At 39.0% G+C, this 20,022-nt stretch overlaps 1 protein-coding gene across 4 annotated transcripts in view; it reads left to right on the top strand.

Annotated features, from left to right (window-relative positions):
• Positions 1-20,022, top strand: part of whrna (whirlin a) — a 212,298-nt gene that overhangs the window by 156,890 nt on the left and 35,386 nt on the right. For 3 of the 4 annotated variants that reach the window (XM_042220570.1, XM_005921732.3, XM_042220571.1), the window contains exons 6-8: positions 14,304-14,516; positions 18,093-18,314; positions 18,893-18,925. In XM_042220570.1, coding sequence (XP_042076504.1) covers positions 14,304-14,516; positions 18,093-18,314; positions 18,893-18,925 — 468 coding nt within the window. The remainder of the gene's footprint in view (positions 1-14,303; positions 14,517-18,092; positions 18,315-18,892; positions 18,926-20,022) is intronic. The other variant, XM_005921733.3, reaches the window with a different exon arrangement.

Raw genomic sequence — 20,022 nt, 5'->3', positions numbered from 1 at the left:
GACTCTACACTCCAGACTTTTCCTGCATTAAACAGTTTGTGCATCATGAAATTAAAAATAAGTTTCCAGTCATTTACAAGATGTTGTTAAAAGAAGAACAGATGGTAAACTTGTACCTGTCCTAACTCTGTGTTGTGAATAAAATATGGGTCTATGAGATTTACAAATCACTTCTTTTATTTCCATTTTAAATATCAACCCTACTTTTTTTTTTGAAAGAGAATCATTTTTCTGCACTTTTACCTGCTTTAACCTGTTCCTCACAAATATAGCCTAATCTTGTTCCAATATTTGTAAAAAAAAAATATATATAATAATAATTTAATTCAATTAAAAATTAGTAATAATTGGCATGGTTTTAAGGTAATTTTTGAAGCAAAGACGGACTTATACAAATACAAAACCCAAAGCTTTGTATTTTGATCTGTTATTGATCGAATTTGTTTGGTTTTCAGCTACAAATTTAAAACAGTGCCCTCTTGCTTGTGACGTCAATGGAGCCTTTGATTTTCATCTGAACCACAGCAGGGCAGTAGGCACAAGTAATAAAATCAGACAGTATTCAGCTCATTTGACAAAGACAATTAATATTAACAATGCCCCTACACCCCTGGACTTTAGAAAGAGCAACAAGTCATAATTTTTCCTTTTAAAGAGATATTTATAATCTGACTGCAAAGGGCATATTCTCCGCAGAAGGACTTTAAAGTGCTATTTTAATGACAGCTTAGTGGGCAACGTATAATTCACACATAGTGCAATATTAGACACAGCACAGTTTTGGTTCTTGTCTGCAAGGAGTTATTACATTGTCCTAGTGACGGAACGCAGTGGAGGCCTTGCTTTGTCAGACTTGTGCATAGAAGTGTTTGTAGCTTAAATTAGATTTATTAACTGTACAAAAAAGGTGGATGTATCATCTGTGAAATGTAAAGCCAGTGCATAAGTTCCTTAAACCTGCATTATCCAAGCCAACCAACATTATTTATTTATGGAAAGAGCAATTTTGCAACATAATATTTACCATATTCATACTTAACTAACAATTACCAGTTTGAAGAAATCTAAATGATACGTATGATACAAATAAGCAAAGAGTTCAATAAATCAAAATCTAATATTGTATAAGTAGCGTTAGTCAAGAATAAATGCAGGTTTTCTGTGTATGTGCCTGTGGCAGCAGAGCTTAGACAGATGTTAGAGAAAGTGTTCAGCTGCATGTCCAGTAAGTGGATCTGTTTATTAACCACAGCCACAGTCATTTGGATGACCTCAGTGTCACCTGATTGAGAAATCCAAACAGCAAAAGCAATGATGAAATCCCTCTGCGAGTAATACAGACCTATACCAGCAATTATCAGGTCAATATTCAGACCACAAGAACATTTATTCACAGTAACATATTTGGGATTGCACCACTTTTCAGTCACAAGTGGTCCAGTCCCTTCACATTTCCTCTTGCCGCTCAGATTGTCCGTGTGAATGTGATCTCACTGCCATGCTGCAACGGTCCATGAAGCACATCATTCACAGTGCTCGTTCTAGGGTTTAATCAGGTCAGCGAGATCTTCCATATTATTGTCCAAACACCTCACATGCCCCATAATGATCATAGAACAGCGCTAAAACCCCATCGTTTCCTCTGTGGCCCCTCAAGCCTCGCTCTGAGGAATGGAAATAATCAGCTGGTGAAGGTTCTCAGGTGGCCAAAGTACAAAGAAAAACCAATAGACTTGTAAAACCTGACTTTACAAGCCCTGCAAAATAAAAAGTAGCCATTTCACTGTTCCTTGAATCACAAATTTAAAAAATCAACTTTAACAGGTGTTAAAGCTATCAAAACAATAAATAAATAAAAACGACAGTGTGAGCTGCTACAACTCACCACCGTGCCAGGAAGGGAAAACAAAACAGGCATACATTCATTATGAAGGCATTTCGTCCTAATGCATAGAGTGACAGCATAGTGAGCCCTGGGAGTCTCTGGGCTCTTACCGCCTCATAGCAATAAATATGTTTATATACAGCAGCAACCTGATGCTTAGATGGTTGTCTATTCATACATGGCGCTGTCAGTATCTGGAAACCAGCAGTTTATACCGTTCCCTTATAATGTATATACTCCTCATGGTCACTGAAGCGCTTTGATAGTAATACTGTCTGATACTGTTATTAAAGTGTCAGCAGATCACTGGTCTTGTATCATGCTGTTTGAAACATACTGTGCATCCATTTGAAAGCCTTGTCGTAGAGCCTGTCCTTGGTGAAATACATGTTGTCATGATGGTCGTGGTTCCTTTTGATCCTCTAGATCAAAGAATTCTGTTCGTGTGCATTTCAATGTGCATACCTTTACACAGCTGTGTGTACCAGTGGATTTTTGTACTGTATATCATTTCCTTGCTTGTTTGAGTTTTGTGTTTGCTTTTCCTCCCCTGCTAGTCCCTACTTTTTGCAATCAGCTTCCTAAACTTACAGATTTGTGGATGTTTTATGATGTTATGTGCACAGTTACACAGGCAGAAGTTCAGAGTGATCATTCCTTCTTTAATAAGTTTATTACCAAAGAGCTTGACTGGTCTACAAATAGTCTCTATAATCCTCGCTGAATGTGCCATTTGTCACATAAGATTGTGAGCAAATGAATACTACTGCATCAAAAACATTGTGGATTTGTCCCCTCTGAAAGCAAGGCTGAATTTCAGCACCCCTACTGTAGAGGATTCCAAAAATGTAAGTTTTATAACCACTCTTAGATCGCAACATAGATAAAATGATGAATAACCAATAAAAATCTGTAACAACTACAACTTTTTTCTTGCCTCACACTAGCGCAAAAAGACAACCATCCATTTATTTTCACTTAAACAAGCAGCTGTTTTTTTGTGCATTAAAGCTATATAAAATTTAACAGTGCAAATGCAAATTCCTTGCTGAAAGTTTAACCAAAAGGCATTTCCAGTAGAAATGGGCTGACATATCCTGAGCATAACCATGTATAATATCCACTGAAGTTAAAAAGAGGTGCTTTGCAACATTAAACTGCAGTGTGCCAAATAAAAAAGTCAAATATGTATTTTTCGGACCATAAGGTGCACGGGATTATAAGGCACATTAAGCGAAACAAAGCAGTCAGATAAATCAAACTTTATTCAACTCATTCTTCTTGCTTCCTCCACTTCTGTACCATTGATTCATTAATGCTGTATTCTATCACAGCTGCTCTATTCCGGTTGTTCAGTGATGACGCGACGAATCCTACTTCCGGGTCTAAAGTAGTCTGTGTTTAATATGGCTTTTGTGTTGTTAACATGTTTAATGTTATGTATTTTCTTCTATTTGATCTCAAAAAGCTCCTAAAACAGTCAGTGATCCCTGTTGACCTCCCTCGGCTTTTATTACCGCTAATCATTTATTTAAGCTCAGTTTTTAAAACCTTAGGATGTAACTACAGCCCAGCCCATGCAGCAGTATATGAATGACTAACCTCGTATTGTGGATGGATTATCTCAGTTGTTCTCCTGGCTGAAGTTTGGTCCTTTTACAGCATCCTGCCATGCGATTACATTTGTTCCTGACCACCGAGAACACTCACGTTAACTTTTATCGAGTGGAAAAAAAGTTAGCTTGTTTATATTATGCTAACATAGCTGTGTCGCTAGCGGTCACGTAGCACATCATTATATACCAGCTAGCCCAACTTCAGTAACCCTACAAACGTCACTGCTGTTTAGTTTTCTGTCTTCATTTATGCTGGAAGTGATAACAGAGCTGTACGTTTTAATTTGTTTCCAAAACCCCGCAGTCAGGACATGCTATATTGTTTTAGATAGAAGCTAGCGAGCTAACTCCTGCTAACTTCTAACTCCGTTAAATGTCATAAATTCCAGTTTTCATGGATGCCTGGATGTTAAACTCAATTGTTACACCTGGTAGAGCAGAACGCTGATCATTTTATTAAAGATGAAAGACTTTAGACAGTTTTTCAACTCTCAGTAATGCCATAGTGATTTTGATATATGGACCTGCAGCGGAGTTTAGGTCCAGACACGGCTAGTGACGTCAGACTGAACAACCGGATTCCCATGTTGTTGCAGTATATTAATGACTAACCTCGTATTGTGGATGGATTATCTCAGTTGTTCTCCTGACTGAAGTTTGGTCCGTTTACAGCATCCTGCCATGCGATTGCATTTGTCTCTAACCATCAGGAACCTTCACGTTAACTTTTATACGAGTGGAAAAGTGTTAGTGTTCGTCCTCAGCTTCACTGTTTATGTTATGCTAACATAGCTGTGTCGCTAGCGATCACGTAGCACATCATTATATACCAGCTAGCCCAACTTCAGTAACCCTACAAACGTCACTGCTGTTTAGTTTCCTGTCTTCATTTATGTTGGAAGTGATAGCAGAGCTGTACGTTTGAATTTTTCAGAAATCTCTCAGTCAGAACATGCTATATCATGCTTAGGTAACTAGCAAGCTAACTTCTGCTAACTTCCTGCTAACTTCTAACTCCGTTAAATGTAATAAATTCTGTTTTCATGGATGCCTGGATGTTAAACTTCATAGTTACACCTGGTAAAGCAGCAATGCTGATCTTTTATTAAAGATGAAAGAATTTAGACAGTTTTTAACTCTCAGTGATGCTGCAGTGTTCGTTTGACTTTGGGACCTGAATGACGGAGTTTAGGACCCAGATTACTCCCAGATTTACGAGCACCTTAGTCCGACAAATACGGCAATAACGACGGCCCGCTTGCATGTTCTACAAAAAAAATGTGCTTTGTTGTGTATCTGACAGACAAACACCAAACCAGTTGAAGTTGCACCATTTTTAAAACAATTCTGGTTCATCCTTTCACTCAACATCCCTTTCTCCCTTCTCATTCTCCGTTGCGCCATGCTTTTTCGGCCATGTGCGTATGAAAACAAAGGCACTGCGCATGCGCGTTTTACCCATATTCTATCGTGATATTTCATTTTCTTATCGTTGCCTAACATTGTACCGGTATTACCATCAACGGTATAATATGGCCCAGCCCTACTAACCACTTTTAACCTAATGTTCAGCCACTCAACTCCAACAGATGCTCCAGGCACGACTCAGGGTCAGTATCTTGCCCAAGGATACTGTGCAGGTTGGAGGAGCCATGGCTTGAACTACAGACCTTACAATTTGCTCTCTCTCTTGAGCCACAGCCACCCCCAAAACAGAAGCAAAGATCCCAGTAAATGTATTTACATATATATACCTTGTATATGTTGTTTCTTTGAGATGTTCAGTGTTTTGCAGTATTAGATTTGTGATGACAGATTATGCATCTTGTTGTGTATAATGCATTCAGTGGCTGTAAATGCTGAATTGGGTATTTTTTTATTCTTGGACTCTATAGCAGCAGCTTTGCATGACTGATGTTCAAAATAATCCTTATTTGGATTCATCCTTATCTAAAACAAGTCATTTCAGCTCTGTTAACTCCTTCCTTTAAAGTCAAAGTTAACTTTATTGTCCTTGGGCCATAAAGCAAGGAGACTGTGGTAGAATGAAATTGTTTTTCTCTTAGATATAAAGTAGGAAACAGACTTCACATACATAACACTTCTGGGAGTGAGTATTTATAGTTTATGATTGTGTATATTTAAAGAGGGTTCAGGGCCCTGTACTACGAAGCAACTTAGGCATACCCAGTATCGTGCTGTTATCTGTATTTACTGACCTTAATATTCGCAATCAGGATAAGCTGACCGGTCATAAGCATGGATAAGTGTACTGGCAGCAGAGTAGCTGATTTTGCAAAAAAAAAAACCATAATATCAGGGAAATGTAAAAATGTTAAACACATCATACAGACTGAAAGTAAGAGAGCTGTCACAGATAAATCAGCTGTGTGACTGTGTGTGAGATAAAAGCACTGTATAGTAGTTTAGTATTAAAGGTGCTGTATGAATGTGTGAGTGCTTGAATGTTTTAGTCAGAAAGACTGGAAAAGAGCTGTTAAATTAAAAAAAGCTTACCCTATTTGAAACAGGCAAAAAAAAGCCATCAAAAGTGCTTACTGTGTACTGCAAGTTAATGGGCTCATCAGTATCACAATTCTATCATTAAGGCATGAAGAAGTGATGGATTATAATCGACGATTTCCTTTTATAAATGTTTAAAAGACTGTTTTAGTTTTTAATTCTTTTAGCTGTAGCCCCGGTGGTGGTTAAAGCTATGAGAGTACAACAACAGATTTCAAATGTAGGCTTAGTCTTTGTGCAAATTTGTTCTAAGCTCAGCAAGTACAAATAGATGCTCTGCTTTAGGAGCTTAGAAAACAATACAATTGTTGAAAATCTGTTTTGCCAACAGGGCAAAAAAAATTGAGCAATATAGGTGCATCCAAGGCTCTACGACACAAAGACACTAATAACAAAAACTTGACACCCTCCTACTATCTGCACACAGAAGTATCTTCTAGGAATAGCGATGCTATTTCCCAGAGAATTGATTGGTCAGTAGGATTTCATACCTGTTAACATTTATGTTACCTAGAGAAGAAGAAATCCTGCTGCTTAGTACAAGCCTCGGGAGTCTGATTGTCTGTGGGAATAAGCTCTTGCATTACATCGTATGTTGTGTTTGGTATTTTGGAGTTTTTTGACTTTTTGTTTTGCGTGCCTCTTTGCTGCTTTGTATGGTTTGTGGTCTGTTTTGTTGTTGTGTTTTTTTCCTGTGGATGTCCCCAGCCACACCTGGGGCCCCACTCGCAATGTTCAGGTATCCACATACTTTCTGGGTTTTCACACAATATATTTTGTTCTGTATCACTTTAAAGTTGCTTTAATATAAAAGCACAGGCTTCTACAGAATCACTAGAAATCCCTGAGCTGGCTGTAAGAACACCAGGTGCTTTCTGTAGGCACACAGGTAGAGAAAATAAAGCAGTGTTAGAAATAAAACCAAATGCATGAGTGCAGAATAACCTAAAAACAGCTAATGCACAGTATATCCGAGGAAAAGTGGAGGCTCTGTACTCAAATATGTTGCATATGTATGAGAGAGAGTGTATGTCTGTGTGTTTGTGTGTGTGAGGGAGAGACGCACACAAAGACAAAGAGGGGGTGCATGGGGACGAATTAAGAGGGTAAGATGTATAACAGCAGGGCTTTAGGGCTCAGCAGAACGGAGGAAGGTGATAATTCACAGCTCTGCAGCTCCTCCACATGAGCTAGGCAGCCACTGTCAGAGTCGACCCCTGCTGCTAACCTCACACTGTGGCAACACATCCTCGGCATAAATATTAATCTCTCTCAGAGTGATCTGCTGCTGATTTTGCTGCTTAAACAAGCAAAGGGGTTTCTGTTTATCCTATAATTTCCTGTATCCTCCTCTCATCACATCCTCGGGCTGGTGCCTGTAGAGTCAGTTTATCCCAGTGGTCACATCAGCTGTCCTACATGCCCCCTTCCTCACTCCCTTCATCCTGTAATTGCAGCCCAAAGGCCAAACCAGACCGATAAGCAAATTAATTAAGAATAGGTCACACAGCAATCCTCAATCATTAATTCTGCTCTGACCCCATTTGGGCTCTGATCTAAAGAAGTCAATGTTGTTTGAGAGACAACAAAATGCATTACAGCAAATAAGCAGCGCCAGTCCATGACTGATAGTGTTCCACTGTGTGTTTTTTCTATCCAGGTATGCTTTTACTGCATTGGCAGTGTGTTTGGGGTGATTGTCATGCGCAAACATGGAACTGTTGGTGGATCAAAATCTGGTGGTACTTTTCAGCCTTCATAATTCCATCAATTTTGACAAGATCCCAAAACCACTGGCTGAAATGACAAACCATGATCAAGCCTCCAACATGTTTTACAGATGGCTGTAGACACACTGTTTACCTCTCTCCCGATCCTCTCTGTACATACGGACGATGGTTTGAACCACAATTTTAAAATTTGGATTGATCACTCCATCTGACCTGTTGGTGCTGATTCACAGTCCAGTTCTTGTGTAATTTGACATACCTCAGACTTTTTTGTTTCTCTTTCACTTCCTTAAGTGTGTTTCTTAACAGCCACACTTCCACTGAGACCTTTTACTGATCATGCTTCAGTGAACAGTAGATGCATTAGCTGAAGGGCCAGATGCATCTCTCAGATCTGGAGCTGGATTCTTTTTCTATTTCTATGACATGACTTTTAGATAATGTTCATCTGCTATAGATAGTTCTCTTGTACTCCACTTGTCCTGTTTCCTCAAATAACAGCATAGCCTACATTTTCAGCTAATAGCTGTTTAGAAATCACCTAGCTGGTACAAAATACCATTTTATGCCTTGCGATCTTTGTTATCTTTGGCATTTTTTTATAGGTTTAACTGAAGGAATGGGACCTGCCGTTAACAAAAAAAATCGAATTCAAAATTTTAAAGACTACTTTAAAAAATTGCAAGAAATTCTGATTCCTTAAAAAGCAAAATATACAGAAAAAAGCAGTAGAAATTTGAAAGGCAAATTAGATATTTGAATGGCATACCTTTGCTCAGTGTGTTCCAAGTACAACAGATCAGATTACAGTGTGGAATGATGACCATCAGTCTGTGTAAAGATAAATAGGTACAGAAACAGTACAAACACAAAGCAGACAAATCTGAAGATGATGACTGATGGTAAATCAAATTGCAGTGGTTCTTACGTAAATGTTACCAATACACACACGTTTAAACTCTGTCAGCTGTAAACTGGAACTATCACAGTGATTGTGCTTGATCGGGCACAAACTTTGAGAGGGTGTGATTTCCAAACCAATGGATCCCGTCTGTCAGCACGCTAGTCTCCACTGAAGCTCGCCAATGCATCTGAGTTAGCAATCTAAAGATTGCAGCTGATATGTCTGAATATATTGACAGCAAGCCTAATGAAATCTAAAATCTCTGATAGGAGATGTGGGTTTGCTTGCACACCATCTGGATAAGCTTTACAACAAGGTGTGGTCTGACTTTTTAAAAAAAAAATACTTTTTTGTATTGTCAGTGGGATTTGGCAAAATCCGAAGGACTTGATTTCATTTTATTATTTCATTTCAGCTTTTTAGAACATAAGTGTTACTCTGTTATAAGGGAAACCTTTTTTTCCTTGAGTGCAACTGTGCAACTTTATGGCACACCCATACAGGTGCCTTGCAAATGTCAAGTTAGGAAAACAGTCCAGTTTTCAGTATTGCTAGGTATTAATTTCCTTTCAATTCTTAACTATCTTACTTACCTATCTATCTGTTTTAACACTACCTCTACATTAAATCCATTTAAGCAATCAACAAATCAGAAGTTTGTGCATATTTTTAATTAAACAGTTTCACTCAAACTTCAATCAAATATGAATGCAAAATCAAGTCTGCCAATAATAATAATTTCAGCTGTACAGAAATATATGTTTCTGTCTATGAGTCAGATGTTTAATAGATGTGAGCATTTGCAGGCAGCAGACATGCATTGTGAGCAGAGGTAATCAAAAAGCGCCGTGTTTTATAACCACATATTGTAAATTAACCTGTCTTCTAAGAGTGTCAAACACTCCTGATCTGTCGCAGATTGATTTCTTTACTAATTTTTATTTTCCAATACATGGAAGATTTTCCCAAAGACAAAAAGTTAAAGTTTTTCTCGTTCATATTTATTTAAGAACCATTGGGTTGAAAGAAACCTTTGCAGTAATAAGCGACCACACCTGTCCCATTAATGAAGTTGATTTGCAGTCCACAGGTGAATTAAGAGGACGGTCGATTTCACATCTCAGATGTGTGCAGAATAAAAACAGCTCACGAGATCTGAATCCACCAATTAAACCCGCTTGTTTATGGCTGCTTCTGTTGGTGGTGGAGCATTATAGTATGATGTTCAAACGGATATTCAAACACAATCACCCTACGAATGTAGGTCCATAATGCCTCTTTAAAGTTAACATATTCAGGTTCTGACAGATGAAGCTAATGATAGAGTCGAAAAGCTGTTGTATTCTGTTTTTCTGAGGTTCTAATATTTCAACACACCAGTAGAAACAGTGTCAGGTTTTAATACTAAGCTCTGCCCTCCAAGGTCAGGCCCGATCTGTACCATCATTATTTGCAGTCAACTGTTACAGCTACAGCATGGTAATCTTCCCTCTAGCCTTTCTCCAGTTGTTTTCCTCGACTCGTTATAAAGGTGCATGAACCTGTGTGAGGAAAAATGGTACTGAACTGTCCACAAACAGAGATCAGGAATGTGAGAAACTGTGGAAATCTGCACTTTTAGAGGGGATTGAACTTGTTGTCGTGATAATAAGAGCTGTAAATATGCAGCCTATGATTGTTCTTGTCAGCTTTATACTGTTCTCAAAAGTCAAGAAGAAAAACATGAATTAATTTCATTGGTCACTAATATATAGCTTTGTTTTCACTGAATCTGCATCCTCATTAAAATTAGAACTCAAGACAGTGTGGATGGACAAATTCATTGTCAAGGTAATATCACAGGGTTAATCTCAATCACAGCTGTTATATTTAAACAAGTAGTTTTATTTTTATTTTTTGGAAGCTGCTGTAACAAACTAAAAACACAATCATATTACAATGCTGTTGATTTTCTTTGACTACTTAATCTCTTTGTTGGGGTTGGGAGTGTGGCACAGCTATACAGAACAAGCCCTCATTTATTATAATATCTGGTCATGTAATAACAGATGTTTACAGATTTCAATCCATTTCTAACTATTTCCCACCATACTTACTGTGGTCTGAATCATTTAATGAGTGTGTAAAATGTACAGCTTTTTCCAGTGATCTGGTTTCTTGTAACACAGAGAAATAAGCAAAAATGTGTCACTACAAGCCACATGAGAACACTCAGTCCACTTATTGAGAGCTACAATAATAAATACACGGAGAAGCTGCTGTGTTTTTGATTGAAGAATTTACATTGACTTTATGCCTACCATCTACAGCAGTCAGAATGTCTGCCGCGCTCTTCCATATCCTAGAATGAAAACATATACATGGCTATGTTTAACTCAGACCCGGACAAGCTTAGATCCCATTCTCACCACATGAGAATCACTCTGGAATTCTTTTGAAACTGGACTGAGACCACCTCTGTCATGGTGTGCTGTGTGGCAGGATGTTGGACCCAAAACGCAGGACTCATAAACGGAGGAGTAAACTCAAAACTCAGCTTTAATGCTGGAGAACTTCACATCCAAACACAAAGCAAAACTAGAAACTAAACCAGGAATTGAAAACTTGAATTGACTTGAAACACAGAGGGAAGAAACACATAGTATAGTGAGAGTATGACGCAACAGCAGACAGAGGAAAACACAGGGCTTAAATATACAAGGGAGTAATGAGGGAATGGGAAACAGGAGGGAAACACAGCTGGGATTAATTAGACATAACGAGACAATGGGAAGCAAAACTAGACACACTGACATACCGCACGAGACTATCAAAGCAAAACAAGAAACATGACACATACGCAAAGACACAGACTCAGAGACATGGGCTTCACACTGAGACATGACTGAGTCGGAGTCAGAGGGAACATAGAGACAAGGGTCACGAGACATGAGGCGTGGGACCAGGACAGGTACAGAGAAAACATGGGGACAGAGACTAAACACAGGCTAAGAAGAATACACAGGAAGGAAGAACTAAGATCACTGAGCATAAATGAAAGATAACCAAAACCAGGAATAACAATCATCAAAGAATATTACCCAGTAACTGAAACACAAATGTGACAACCTCCTCCACAGGGTTTTAGTCTGTGTAGCTGTTTTGGCCCGTTTAGATTTTTTTTTTTCTAAACTAGTCATAACCATAGCCACTCCCACTTTTAACCACATACAGTCTGAGTGGTAATTTAAAGATATAAAAAAAATATGTATCTGGGCTGTATATAAAAAAATAGGTATGATTTCCAGGAAATGAAAAATGAACTCATTCTTTTTAATAGCCTCCTCTGATTGCAAAAACAAATCGAGTTGTAGAGAAATTGTGGGGCTAATGATCTTAATCGCTAGTGCCTCATCTTATTTACATGATGCTCATAAATAAAGGTCAGTTTTAGAGTAAAACAGAAGAGCAAAACGAGATATTCTTCAGAGCCGAACCACCTTTTAATTGGCAAGTCGCTGAAACATGAGGGTCCCTTGGTTTCTCAGATTCATCCTTTCCACATCACATTTGATTTCGAAAGACTAAGCTAGCAACAGTTAAATTACTTGAAACAGGATTTCATTAACCAGCGGCTCGTGTCATGATGACTACCTTCATCTCTGATATACAGTCTGTGTAGTTTTCAGCAGTTATGTCTGGCGATGAACCTAACACTTAGCTTATAAATCAGTAGTGTATTTCGCACATTCTTTGGGATTTTCAGTTGTTATTTTAATGCTTAAATTATTATTTTTAATTATGTTCTTCTATCAGATAATAAATATACGCCGATACCAGTATGTCTGTGACTGGTCACTTTAAGCCGATATTGGTTCAGCTCCAGAAAACAGCATATAACCACTTTTAAAGAAAACTGTAAGAATAATTTTTAATAGCTGAGATTGTTCTACTGCTTAATTCCCCACCCAGATTTTAGACTGGTACAGAATGGAGTGTGACAACCATGTGGAGCTGTCATACACATTTTGCTCATTGTTTTCAGCATCTACTTGTCTACTAGATGTAGTGGAATAATACTCTGCTGTACACTACATTATTGTGACCCTGGCACGAGCAGAGACTGACTCAACGAGACGCATCTTCTCATATCTTTTGCCTCTCAAGTTTTCCTCCCTATTTTAAATCAGACTCAAGTTCTGGCAAAGATAAGGGTCGTGACATTTAAATGGGCAAGTTTTTGAACTGACTTTATCTGATTTGCTCTTTATCGACTGGATGTCGGCTGTGGTCCTAGCCGTTGTTGTCTGTCACTCTGATAAAATTGCCAATCCGTTTATCTGGCATTTAACAAACCCTGCCAATGAGTGACCTCAGAGATGGACCAGGTCCAGGGAACAGGCTGGCCTTTTCCGGATATCCATTAACTGTAAAACCACAGCTTTACAGTAAAAGCGGCCTCTCTCCATCCTCACATTTTCCAGCAGAAGTTATTAGCACGAGTCTGCCGGTGTTCCACTCCAGTAGACTGATGACCGATTTCATTAGTTCCCTCAAGTGCCAATCTGCCCTCTAATGTGACAGCAAGAGACAGACTAACATGCCTTCTGTGGCCTCTTCAGTTCAATCCACTGTGCCCTTGAGGTAAATAACTGGGACATAGACGCTTTAGAGAAATTCTCGCGGTAAGCATTGCAGCGATTAAGATTCGGGTGTGGTAGTGCCACAGTTCACCTTGGGCATTAAACAGTTGTTGGCTCTGCTGAGATTGGGACACTGCAACAGCTACAGCCGATGATACACACGGTCAAGTGCTAAAAAGAGTTGAGGACGAGGTGAAGGCAGAGAATAGGAAGGGAGGAAGGGAAGGCGGCGCCGAGCCTGTTTCCTTCTCCTGGTTCTGTCTGTACAAACACAGGCAGACACAGACCCTGAAGCTGTGACTTTGAAGTTGTCTTTGATTAAGGAGTTAATTAAAGAAAAGCTGCATGCAGGCTAGCAGATAACTGAGAAAAGAAAGGGAAGAGACAGTGAGAGAAAAGGAGCGGAAGAAGTGATATTGGCATTTATAAGTTGCCAGAGAGTTTTTATGATTGACAGAAAAACCAGCTGGCACTACAGAGATGGATATAAAGGCTGTAAACGCCACCCACATGTGTGAACAGCACAGTATCTGTCCTCCTGCAAGCTGTGGTGCTGGCACCACAAAGCGCAAATGATAATAGATGGTAGTTGGACAGCTGGAAAAGGGAAGTAGAATGATAATTTATATGAGGAATTAAGGGCTTGATGGATAGTTTTGTGTGTATGGGATTGACATCTTATGTCTGCCTTGATCTGTTTCCTGCCACTCGAACACGCCTCCTACTTCTGTAACATCTACTTCTTTCTGGTTTTCTTTCTTCATCTCATCCCATGTTCTCCTTCTCCTCCTCTTCCTCCTCCATCAGGCATGGCCTCGTCTTTCACTAAAACATCTCTTAATTGTATTTAACTGCCTCCACCACCACTCCTCTCCCTGACCTGTTCTTCACCCCTTCAGTTCAGCTTGCTTCTTCACTCCATCACCAAAATAAATAAACAAGACATCAAAATCAATTTTAAAAATAAAATAATACAAGTCCTGATTGCCTTTGTCAATCATTTGTCTCTTTTCTTTTATCTAGTCTGGCTTTTATAAGGGTGTGGCAGGCTCACAGGTAACCCTGTCCAGTCTAGTGAATCAATCCCGTGCCATGCTGGAGGAGCAGGCACGCCACCTGCTGACAGAGGCGGAGCGACAGACCATGGTCTACTACGTGGAGGAGTACCGGGACGGACACATAGGAGTGGAGCAGCTGGTCATGGCGCTGTTTGAGCTGCTGAACACGCACGCAAAGGTAATCTATGAGGAGGCTTGTGTGAGTCTGACAAAGTAAAGAGAAAGATCAGAAGAGAATACATTTTCTGCCTGTGTTCTCCTGTAAAGTCTCTGTGTGGGATTGAAGTTTTCTTAGCTCTTCTGAGATTTATGCTTGTTTTATTTTTCCTTCCTCCCCAGCTCTTAAAAGTGTTGTGATTTTCTCATAGTCTGCAGAAGTTCACCTTATAAAAAAACACGATAAATCAAAGACATTTTATTTCCAATTTCTTAAGTACACTGCAGTATCATGGGCCGACAGAAAGCCTGTGCAAATGGCATTAATGTATTTAGAGATACTGTACGAGCAAGTACACCAAAAAAGCAATTTCATTTAAAAAAATAATTTAGAAAACTAGATTTTATTCAACTTCAATGAGCCAAAGTGACCACAAAATAAAGCTAATGTATAAATAAAGAAGCTCCATCTTAGTGCACTTAGTTTTCTCAGTATAATGTGTAAAATGTACCAAAAAAACCCACAAATGAAAAAAAAAAACACACACAATTTACAGTAATTTCAAAAACCAGCCTGTGTTGGTTGTTTTTCACAGGTAAACCTAACACTGAAAAATCCCTCATTTCATTTTCACGCAGGAAATCTTTTAACATAATTCTCTGTATCTGACACCGTTTTTCACATGAAGCCAAATACCTCATGCACTACGTACTTTTCATCTAACTGGAGAATGTGCCCAGGACTGGATTGTGCTCCAGCTTCACCATGGTTACTGCAGCTGATCTGATGCCATTGTAGACAGTCTGTGTTGTCGACTGACTGCACATATGGAGTGACTCATTCCCAGCTCTTTTGTCCACTCTGCTATCCTTAGGCATTGGATCTATTTTTATCAGAGCCGCTGATGCAGCTCACTTAAGAGCGTAGATTAATGCCATTCATTATTAGCAATTAACCTAAAACTCAGTGGCGCATTTTATTTGTTTCTGACTTTGTTTAAACAAACCAAATTATGTTTGTGGTTAGAGAGAAAGAAGCAGGAGATAAAGGGAGGGAATAAGGGAAGGAGACCACCTGTCTGATTGTGTTTGGCCTTTCTCTGCTCTCTGCAATGACTTACTGCACCTTAACAAAGTCATATTCACAACACAGTTGTTCTCATTTACATATTTGCCAGTTCAGACAGTAAAATGGGAATGCAATTTGCGCACAAATACTCTGTTGACCGGCAGTCATTACCAGTCTGCTCAGCTGCAAATTTAATTATTTTATATTCATTGCATCACCAAAAGCGTAAACACAAATACAGGTTAATGACAGGAGTGTTGCTGCTAGATCAGCTAAAGTAGAAAGAAAATATGGTCTGCTGGTATATGGTTGCATCTGTAGAGTTATGATGATACACGGTTTAATTTTATTTTGGTTTTCTACATCAAAATAATGTATTATTCAAATAGTTCAGTCTAGGGCTAGTTACAATATCAGATTTTTACTACACAGTTATACAGCGAGTGTGTTATCAAGGAAAACATACTTGTTACTGTCTAGGAGCAAAATATCAGGAAAACTCATTGGGTTTGTTTATTGTGTGTTCTGTCCCTTTTCCGTGTAACTGTATAACTATAACCACAGAAAAAGAACCACTGTGGCATGACTTACAATATTATCATGTATAATTTATATGTATTGTACAGTTCTGTGCAAAAAGTCTTGAGCTGTCCGTTGCTTTTTATATTTTGCTTTCAAGAAATCAAAATTTTCCTTGTAATTTTTAAAGTGGTCTTTCAGTGTAAACTGCTTTTTCACTCATTGTCAGTCCCATCTTTCTACCTGAGCCTTTTATTTGTGGGGTTTTTTTGTTTGTTTGTTTTTAGTTAAGCCACTTACACACTGTTCACAGATGAAAAATGCACCTAAGTGAAGAGATTAATCAGTGTTTTGTCTTCAAATAACAGACAATTACCAAAGAACCAATTTTAAATTTTAAATATATCTTTGAATTTTTAATATGAGCCTGTCACAAAAATCTAATAATTTGAGAGTGACCTAATCAAGAAGCCATTCTTAAGGAAGGAAACAGGAGGAAAATGTGAGATGTGTTAAATTACAAAAAAAACTGGACTAAAAATTAGCAGCAGCAGGAATAATGGATCCAAATTTGAAATATTTGGCTCAAATTGTCATCAATAAGTACATAAGAGGTCAGGAGAGAGGTGCAACAGTGAGTGTCTGCTGACGAGACGCCTGGAGAACTATTCCTGAAAACTACTAAAAGAATTTACAAGAAAGCTTGCCTAAGAGCTTGGTTGGTCATATAAAATATTGACTTTCAGCCTTATTAGATTTGTATGAACTCTGTTTTCCATATTTTTGCGTATTTAAATAAATTGGTGGACCTATTTTCTCATAAATTATAAATAAAAGACTTTTGCATGATGCTGTGAGCACAAAGTCAGTGTTTCATTTTTAAATACTACAGTTATTGTGAGGACTGGGTTCACTCACTACTCCCTGAGAGTGGTATTTACTGGGGAAGTGGATGAGAAATATCAGTACATCAAAACCTACAGGTTCATGCTCATTCTATCCATGCTTTCATTTTCTCTCACCAGAACTATTGTAACTCAGTCTTCACCTGTTCAGTAAAGCCTCCCTGGATCAAAAGCAGCTGCAAAGCTCCTTACCAGATCCTCGAAGCACTCTCACCTCACACCTGTGCCAGTCTCACTGTACTTGCTCCCATTATTCAGAATTCTTTCAAGCTTCTGGAGTTCACCTTTAAGTCTTTGAATGGTGAATCACATCAGCAAACTTTTGCACCCATATATGACTCTCAAGCGGGACTCTCAAGTCATCTAATGTGGGCTCTATATCCACCCCTAAATCTGGACTAAAGTGTCATGGCCTCCACTCTTTCAAAACACTCCAATCTACAATCTGTAAGATCAGCGGACTTGTTCTGGATTTGGATATTATTTTTTCTTTTGGTTTTTTATCTTTATTTTTATCTCTGAAATCCTGGTGGTTTTGTTATTTTGGTAGGGGGATTTTGTTGGGTTTTTGGGGGGGAGGGGTGTTTGTTTTGTGGTTGGTTGGTTTGTTGGTTGGTTTTAAGTAACTTGTGATTTGTATCTTAAAGAGCCCGATATAAATAAATTCACTTACTTCAACTTGTAAACAAGTCCACACCCCCAGTAATATTTGGTTAATTGTTCCTCAGCAAGTTGCATCCAACAGCATGTTTAACAGTATAGGTTTAAAAGCCTCACCTTTTCTTCCCTAAACATACTTCTTATCACTGTGGCCAAAAACCTCAACCTTTGTCTTATCTGACTACAAGTTTTTTTCCAAAAAGGGACTTGGCTTTGATCGTGGAGCAGGGGCTTCTTTCTCAGTTGACCTCTTGTTCGTCCGTGGTGATGTAAAACTAACTTCACTGTGAACAGTGACACTGTTGTTCTAACATTTTCCAGATGATAGCATTACCATTAGAAAAAAAAAAAGGATTTAATCCTAATTAAAGATCAGTCGCCCAACAGAGTCTGTCAAATCACTCTGTCTCCTTGTTTCTCCTTCTCTGTACTTTCCTCCCCTCAGTTCTCCTTGCTGTCTGAAGTACGAGGCCTGGTTGCGCCACAGGACCTGGAGCGTTTTGATGGGCTGGTCCTTCGACGGGAAATTCAGGCCCTTAAAGCTCGACAGGGGGCAGCTGGCGCCTCAGCCCTGCAGCCAGACTCCCTGTCCATGGTGTCATATCCAGACACTCTGACATCATCTTCAGCCAGCTTCATGACCAACACCACCCTCAGCTCTGCACGGGTAAGTAGTGCTTACTAGTGCAATGATTATGTGATTCTACTTAATTAGTGGGTACTCTTAACTAAGATGAACGTTTACAATAGAAAACAACATTAAAACATTTAAATTAATTTATTTCCTTAAAAAATACTTACAGTAATTTTGAACCTGCTGCTATTACTATTTATTTCTGACACTTTGAGGGCAAAGCAGCAGTCTAGTCTGCTGCATATAATATGATGGATGGATTGGAGTATTTCCTTTTTTCCTAGTTCGCCTTGCTGTCTGGCTGTTTGTATTGCAATTGCTTCCTTTCCTGTTTGGCCGTCTGCTCACTCCTCTGTCTCTCTTGGCTTAGTGTGAAAGACAGAGATGGTAGTGTGATATGTCTCCGTGGATTATTACAGTTTCTACTGCAGAATAGATACTCTTCTGGTGTGGACTTTGTTGGCTGAACAGTGATATGTTTCGCTGCCTACCTTCTGAGATTACAAAGTCTTTTTGCTGATATTTGATAGGCTGCGTTTTTCTTCCACCTTGATAACCCCCTCACTTCCATCTCACCCCTAAAAACCTTCCCTCCCTCTCTCCCTCTGTAGGAGAGGCTGCTGTGGCTGATAGATATTATGGAGGTAGGAATTACTGCTGAAAATGATGAATGCTTTCCATCACAGACCCACACATACAGAATACACACTCGAGTTAAGTTCCTCCGTAGGCAGGCGGACATGCATGCGTTCCAGCTCTCACCTTGGTTTGTGGTGTTTTTAAATGGTTTGCAGTGATTTTCTTCCTTCTTGCCTTTTTCTTTCTTTCCTTAATTTGAACAAGAAATGTCAAAAGGGTGTAAGCACCAACTGCTCTGGATATTATATAAAATGATATCCACGACTGACATTTTTAAGCTGATATGTCCCAATTTCGCCATCAACTTCTTGGCATTATTGAGCCACAAGGTCCCATGTGTAAACTGTTACAGGTGATAAGTTATCAACTAAAGCTGGCTAATGCTACAGTCACAATAGGCAAAACAATTGTTTCACACCACAACATGACCAAACTTATTGGTAGCTATCAGCAAGCTTCTGGTTGCTGTGTTCAAAGCACATTTAGTGTTTTAAGATGGAGATAAAATATCAATAAGGTGGAGTCACTCTGCTATCAGTCTGCAATTGAATAGGAACATCTTGACAGTTACAGTTAGAGCAATCTATGACTATATGGCAATAAGTCATCAAATCCGTTGCCACACACAGAAATTCACATTAACTACCTAATTTCAGAGTCTCATTGATTTGAAAGATAAATTCAAAAATTGCTCCACCAGTAGTGACATAGTTGCTGCAGGATCCTGATTTAACTGCAAAACGATATAGGTACTTGGTAACTCAAGCGATTGCACTTAGTCAGACCATGTTTTTGAAGGTTGGTTGACTCCCACTGGGCAACCGCAGCAACTGCCTTGCAATGAAAAGTAGTAGTAGTAGTAATAGTTTCCCAGAGGCTGATGGTGTTGCACACTCAGCCTTTGGGGGACCAGTTGGTTGCCATAACTACAATCACAAGACCAACCACCAGTTTAAAGTTCATAAAGTTCATTTTGTAAAATGTGGCAGTTGTTAAGATTCTGAATGTATATGCTAGTGTTGATCACATGTACTTCGCCAATGAACGAAGTCACTGGGGATGAAACAGTGACTATGTCACACATGTCCCCACACAGGTCGCT

Source organism: Haplochromis burtoni, unplaced genomic scaffold (assembly GCF_018398535.1).
Source record: "Haplochromis burtoni strain Fernald_Lab_line unplaced genomic scaffold, NCSU_Asbu1 Contig_51, whole genome shotgun sequence".
NCBI lineage: Eukaryota > Metazoa > Chordata > Actinopteri > Cichliformes > Cichlidae > Haplochromis > Haplochromis burtoni.
This window is presented reverse-complemented; position numbering and strand designations above follow the sequence as displayed.